The sequence below is a fragment of the Mastomys coucha genome, unplaced genomic scaffold (assembly GCF_008632895.1).
Source record: "Mastomys coucha isolate ucsf_1 unplaced genomic scaffold, UCSF_Mcou_1 pScaffold8, whole genome shotgun sequence".
NCBI classification, from domain to species: Eukaryota; Metazoa; Chordata; class Mammalia; order Rodentia; family Muridae; genus Mastomys; species Mastomys coucha.
In genome coordinates, this window is record NW_022196914.1 from 4673915 (window position 1) to 4681244 (window position 7330).

Here is a 7330-nt window from a genome sequence, read left to right on the forward strand (position 1 = left end):
TTTTTTTTAAGACTTATTTTATTTATTTTATGTGTATCAGTACACTGTAGCTTGAGCCATCATGTGTGTGGCTGCTGGGATCTAAACTCAGGACCTCTGCTGGCCCAGTTGCTCCGGCCCAGCTCCCTCCGGTGTAGTACACTGTAGCTGTTTTCAGACACACTAGAAGAGGGCGTCAGATCTCATTATGGGTAATTGTGAGCCACCATGTGGTTGCTGGGATCCGAACTCATGACCTTTGGAAGAGCAGTCAGTGCTCTTACCTGCTGAGCCATCTCGCCAGCCCCCATTTAGATTCTTAATAGTACTAAAAACTTATCTTTACCATAAAAGACAAAAAACCATGATGTTTATTATTTTAAAAATGTAGCAGCGAAAGAACTTAGTAACTAAAAAGTAACATTTTCTTAATGGACAAAATCTTTTAGTAATAGAATATAGAATATAACCATATTTGGATTTTAATTGTGAAAGAAAGTAGCAATTTGACTTTGTAGTCAGATAAATCATTTCAAATACTAGTTTTCCTATTTACCAGTTGTGTAAGTGGATGTTTTTATTTTTTTAATTCTCAATTTCTTTTCTCATGAAATGAGGATGATAGTAATTGTCTTCTATGATTGAGGGAATGAGGTAAGGATATACATTTATATGTGGTTCTCAATAAAATAAGTGCTGAGTAATTTTTGGTTTACTGTGCATAGTTAGATGTATATAGAGAGCTGCTTTTAAAAAATTAACTCATCTTTAAAATTGTGTAAGGAGGTGGGAACAGTATGCATGGAGGTGGAGGCCTCAGACACCTCTGAGGCTGGAGTTATAGGGGGTCTGACTGCCCCACATGGATGCTGGGGATCAAACTCCAGTCTTCTGGAAGGGCAGGAAAAGTTCTTAACCGCTGAGCCATCTCTCTAGCCCCAGGACCTATTTTTTAGATAGAAAAACTGGAGGTAACTTTTGAAATTTATAAGTCTGTAAAAGGAAAACTAATATGGGTACATACTTGATTTGTTTAGCAAAAAAGCTATGCTTAATTTTTAGTAATACATTAATGCTAGGAGAACACTATCAATTCCTAGAGTGAAGGTTTTTTTGTTAAGTCTTCACATTTTTATTTTATGTATATGGGTATTTTGCCTACGTGCATGTCTATGAACTTTGTGCACATGGTGACCAAGAAGGCCAGATAAGGGTGTCAGATGCCCTGGGACTGGGGTTACTGGCACTTGCGAGGCTCTGTGGGGGTGCTGAGAACTGGACTCCAGATTTGTTTCCTTAAATTCCCTCATATTCTTTCTAAAAAAATTAGTATTTTAAGGCATTTCAAATTGATTTCTCTCTTCTAATAGGTATTCATTATTTGAAAAAATAAAATTTGAAAACTATGACACTTTATTAAATAATATAAAAATGATTCTTATATTCCATATTCTCAAAGATAACAATTAATATCTTAGGATATTGTGTTCCAAGTAAGATACTCATATTGTATTTGTAATAATAGCAATATACTAGTTTCCCTCAACATATGATAAATTACATGAAACAGCCTTTTATAATTTTATTTTTAAGTGCATTTTGTATGTATGTATGTATGTGCATGCTCTGATGTGTGCATAGGCACAGGTATGTTGCAGTGTACATGTGAAAGCAATTCTCTTCCTTCCATCTTAACAGGTCAGGCTTATGTGGCAAGTGCTTTTACTCACTGAGCCTAATAGATACACCCTCATCTGGTCTCCTGGGCACTGCATGCATTGGCATTCATGCAGACAGAACTCCCATGCACATAACCTAAAGGTTAAAAAAAATAAAGAAAACACTTTCACTGCAAGAAATGACAGTTTCCTACTAGTATTTATCTGTCACTAAAAATTAGGCATTGTGCCAGGCTGTGGTGGTGCATGCCTTTGAGCCCAGCACTTGGGAGGCCAAGGCTCGTGGATCTCTGTGAGATCAAGGCCAGCCTTGTCTGAAAAAAAAAAAAAAAAAAAAGAGTTCCAGGACAACCAGGGTTTATATAAAGAAACCTTGTCTCAAGAAAACCAAATAAAATTAAGTAAGTAAAAAATTAGGCATTGCTGTTTTGCTAAACATAATCAAGGACATACCCACATCAGTTTCCTTTCTGTAGATTGATACATTTAAGAGTATCTTTTATACATCTCTCTTCTTGTCAGACTGGTTTTTAATGGTTCCATACATACTGATTGGACATTTGGCTAATGAAAAACAATCTTTATTAGAAATCTTGGGCATCCTGACTTGTCTTTGTGCAGTGCTAGAGATCAGACTCAGGACCTTGCAATTGGTAGGCAGGTACTCTATTACTTGGTCTCCCATATCTGTATTTTATAGTTCTCTAACCTAACAAATTTTAATGTATCAATCTGTCTCATTTATAAGACATTAAATATAATAAGCAGTTATATTGCATAATCAGAGTCAGCTATATCATTATAAGTTAGGTATATTTATGTAAGAGAGTAATTTAATCTTAAACTCATAAAATGTCATGATTATATTCTCCAAATGTCCTTCTTTCTTTTTTTCCTTATTAAAAATTGTACTGATTGTAATTTTTATAATTCTATTCCTATGCTTATATATTTTAGAAGGAAAGTCAGCTACTTAACTCTTTAATAATAAAAGTAAGGTTCCATGTTTTTTTCTGAAATAGGTTGCATATAGTTAAAAAAAATAATGCCACAAAATTCAGGAAAAAAATCTGGAAACATATAAAAACATATGTTTTGATCATTGTATGTTTTGTGAAAGACAAATATACAATTAATACTTTGATGTTTGTCTCATCTGCTTGCTCTCATCATTCTGTGTACTTACTTTGCCTTGTTTTGAATAATATGATTATTTCTTTTAAGATCCTTCTCTTGCTGATTCTTGACTTTTCATGTTTGTTTGTTAGACCACAGCAACTTCCATTTCAAGATTCAAATAATTCTGTAGACTCATCAGCTTCTGAGAGTGACCCTCTGAGACAGAGGTTTTCTATAAAAGCACACTCGCGGCTACCCTACCTTATTATCTCTGATGGCTACATGGTCACAACCCTTCGGTTTCTTGATAACCAGTCTCCAACAATGCTTATGAGGTCCTTGCTTCTAGATTCAGCCCAGAGGCTTGAGAAAGCATACCAGAGTATGATGCTGTCTAAGGTACAGTGCCTTTGGGTATCTGCGGTTAAAAAGTACTTTTCTCTTTCTTTCAAAGTTAAAACTATTGACAGTAATAATAGCCTTTTTGGCACTAGAAGTTTTAGTTGCTTTAGGTTTATAGATAAAACTTTTTCTTGGAGATCATTTTGGTTTTGTTTTTGTTTTTTCTACAGCCCAAGGACAAAGGGCTGAATTTGCGATCTCTGGATTCCTTGAGGTCTAGCCTGTTAAAGTATCAAGGAAAGGAAAGTTCTGTATACTGCACTGTCCCCAGGTTTTTGCAGGCAGAAGAAACAATGAAGTTAAATGAAAACACAGATTTTCAGGTACTTCTTAGTACATACTGACTTTATTCTAAGAAATTTATTGGTTTGTTGTTTTTGTTCTTTGTTTTTTGTTGTTGTTAAAGGAAATAGAAATTTAAGAATAACACAGTGATTCTATGCATAAGGCTTGAGTGGTATTAAATATTTCTCCCTTTGTGTTTAGGATTTTGAAGGAGAAGAAACTAATGACGTTGAACAATTTCTAAACAATTCATTTTCTTTTTGTAACCAAAAAAAAAATGTGCTGTTTAATATTGTCAAGGAAGGAAGACTGGAGTTTGCATCTATGTTTGATACAGTTCATGCAAAGGATGATTCCAAGGAGACAGACAGAACCACTGCAGAACTGCATTGTATCCAGAAAAAACTACTTGCAGCTTGGACTATAGGAATTTCAAAAAATGTAACAGAAAAAAAGTTATTGTTAAATTACACGATACTTTGCATCACTCATTTTCTCTATATTCTTCAGTTTATAAAATGCCCTTTGCCTAAGTTTGAGCTATTTTTAAATAAGAGTTTAAAGCATAACACATGGGTACTTTGTGTCTTTCAACTTTTTCATCAGTGTTTATCAATCCACTATTGGGACATGAGATACAGACAAAATATGGGCCATTTGATAAAGCTCACCGCAAGTACTGTGAAGCTCTTATTGACTCAGCAACCAAAAAATGGATTCTTCTCAGAGAAGCTTTTAGCTTGCCTTTATTTACTCCGAACTGTGACTGACTATTTAAATAGCACGTGCAGTCTTCAGCCTGAGGTGGTTCCAGTAGCAACTGATGATAGTACACTAGCAGAGCTGGACTCGTTAATGGTACCTATTTTTCAAGCTTCTAAGGAAAATTGGTCTTGGGACTCATCTTTAAAGATTTATCCTCAAGTGACAAATCTTGTTCAGAAGCCAGGTCACAGGTAATAATACTAATATAGTAAAACACCATTAGATTTCTTAGACTGTAATAAGAACTGTATAATTTGGTACTCTTTAGTATACTTATTAGGTTTTAAAACTGTTAGTACTAATCATAGAGTAATTTCTCACTCTAGAAGGAAACTTTGTAACCACCGAATTCCAGTATTAAAATATGTTAATTTAAAAATATTTAAGTACCTGTTTCAGAGTAGCAGCACATCTTTCTGATATATCCACATGATTTTTAAACATTTTTTTTTTGTTTTAATTTATGTCTATGTATTTGTGTTTATGTGTGGATACCCATGGGAGCCAGAAGAGGGCATCGAATCCTCTGGAGATGAAGTTGCAGGTAGTTGTGAGCTGCCCACTCTGGGTGCTAAGATGCAAACTTAGGGCCTCTGGAAGAGCAGCAAATGCTCTTAACCTCTGAGGCATCTTTCCAGCCTCTCTATAGAAATTTTATTTGTCAATCAAAATTGTTTCATGTTTTTTCCCAAATATTAAAAAAAAAAAAAAATTTGGGGGGGTAGTCTTGGGCAGCTATAACAATCTTGAAGGTATTTAGTAAAAGTTAAGAATAGCCGGGCGGTGGTGGCACACGCCTTTAATCCCATCACTTGGGAGGCAGAGGCAGGCGGATTTCTGAGTTCAAGGCCAGCCTGGTCTACAGAGTGAGTTCCAGGACAGCAAAGGGTACACAGAGAAACCCTGTCTCAAAAAAAAAAAAAAAAAAAAAAAAAAAAAAAACCCAAAAAACCCAAAAACAAAAGTTAAGAATATAATGGAAAATGGACATAAGTGCATCAAAATTTTGTGAAGATCTTGTGGTCCTTATATGTGTTTGCCACATATAGTATATATATCTTTTGTGGATTTTTTTGTTTTGTTTTGTTTTGTTTTTGTTCATATGTTTGTTTTTGGCTTTTCGAGACAAGGTTTCTCTGTGTAACCCTGGCTGTCCTGGAACTCACTCTGTAGACCAGGCTGGCCTCGAACTCAGAAATCCGCCTGCCTCTGCCTCCCAAGTGCTGGGATTAAAGGTGTCCACCACCAATGCCTGGCTATCTTTTGATTGTGGACTGTAATCATTAATTTGGTCACTGGGTTCTGTTGGATCTGTGAGGAAACCAAGCAAAACCTTGCTGATGAAGGGAGCTAAACTTTTTGTCACTCATGAAATTTGGTTTTAATGATTATCTAATTTCTTTTTATAGATTGATTGCTCTTTGGAGACAGTTATACAAAAAAACTTTATGGTATCAAGCACAATTAAGCCGAAGAACTTCTGATGGTGACAGACAATTAACTGAAAATATAATACATGAAGTATCTGTTGTCAAAACTCTGTTATGTCATGTGCAGACTAACCTGCAGATGGCTGGGGATAGCTTGAATCAAGCCTTAGAGCTTACACCTATCGGTGGTTAGTATGTATAAACACTTCCTAACTCCTTGGATATGTGAAGGGGTGGAGTAGGCTTTGGGTTTTCAAAATGGGTTACACTTACTTGATTTTCAGAATAATTTCAGGTTGGAGATACATCTATTGAATTTTAAAACAAAACTTTTTAAAGTTATGTCATCAACTGTAACTAATTGTTGGGTAAAATCATTCTTAGGTGAAGAGTGTTTTCTGCTAGCATCATATGAAAAGTCAGTTTGCCTGTGGAAGAAGGCCCTACAAGAAACTCAAGAGACAGGTAAGGAGTGTTTCCAAAAAAGTAACTCTGTATTGGGAAGAACATAAATTAACTTGCTGCAGAGTTTTAAAATATTGAGAGTGTTCACACTCTCTTTCTATCTTACTCTCCAAGTAAGATGAAGGTAGGGAACTTGACTGTCAGAAATACTGTATTTTAAGTTATTCTTGATTTTTAAAATCATGGCACCAAGAATCTTTTCAATGCTCTCTAGTTAAGTTTCCTGCCCATCACACCTGCTTGTTTAATGATAAAACCTGTCGTTGAATGTTAATGGACAAAATGCAATTTACACCCTAAATATTTTTTCCCTTTTTAAGGCACCACAAATATCTAAATGGGAAACTACACATCAAATATCCTACCACCTTTCTACAGACATTGAGAGAACTATGGAGCTAAGCCTCCTGGCCTTTAAGAGATTTGAGTGTGCTAAGTTAAACAGAGCGAGGGAGTTAGGTATGATTTACATGGGGTTTTTTATAATGACATAGGACTCTAGGTTCCAGAAACTGACGACATCTTTTATGATATTGGACTGAAGGTGTGGCCGAGATGAAAAGGTAGTCACTGCCTGGCCAGAGTAATATGCTTTATGTTTATTTTCTGGCTGCTGTAGATATGCGTAGCTGAGCCATGTGTCCACCGAAGCTCTGCATACCCTCCTTTCCATCTCCTAGGGCTTTCTCAGTGCTTGCTGTAACCCAGCACTGCACAAGGAACTAGAGATAACAGAGGAAAAAGCTTACCTTTTGTTCCAGTTGGTCTTGGGAACAAGAAGAGCGCTTCCATACTCTTAAGACTGAAGATACAGATCAGCTACAGGGAATCCTAGAGAGGCTGATGCTTAAAGTTGAGTTAAAATTAGACAGTTCAGACAGTAGGATAGATTAACAGAGGATGGACGTTCCTCATGAATTTAGATCCTAAGCAAGGTAGGTCAACTGAGTCATACCGTTAGCCCTATATCATAAAAGTTGTCATCAGTTTTATGAATTTAGAGAAACCAAAGGCCTGAGAGATATGAAGAGTTTGGCAAGGTACAGGTTGTTTACTCAAAATAGAATGTGTGACTCATGTATGCAGTATTAGTATTTGATAGGTCAGGAATGGTGAGAGGGAACAGTAGTGAAGGAGGCCTGTATGAAGGGACAAGAAAGACAGCAGGGTCGGGTGATTTTTTTTTTAACTTTTTTTTTTTTTTTT

General features: G+C 35.9%; 1 protein-coding gene across 5 annotated transcripts in view; it reads left to right on the top strand.

The window, feature by feature from the left end:
• Cplane1 (ciliogenesis and planar polarity effector 1) overlaps nucleotides 1-7330 on the top strand; it is a 94685-nt gene that overhangs the window by 14296 nt on the left and 73059 nt on the right. For all 5 annotated transcript variants that reach the window (XR_004115585.1, XM_031359817.1, XM_031359818.1 and 2 more), the window contains 5 exons: nucleotides 2927-3176; nucleotides 3350-3502; nucleotides 3666-4420; nucleotides 5639-5847; nucleotides 6044-6124. Coding sequence is in view for 4 of the 5 variants with exons in the window: in XM_031359817.1 (XP_031215677.1) it covers nucleotides 2927-3176; nucleotides 3350-3502; nucleotides 3666-4420; nucleotides 5639-5847; nucleotides 6044-6124 (1448 nt within the window). In the remaining variant the exon portion in view is untranslated. The remainder of the gene's footprint in view (nucleotides 1-2926; nucleotides 3177-3349; nucleotides 3503-3665; nucleotides 4421-5638; nucleotides 5848-6043; nucleotides 6125-7330) is intronic.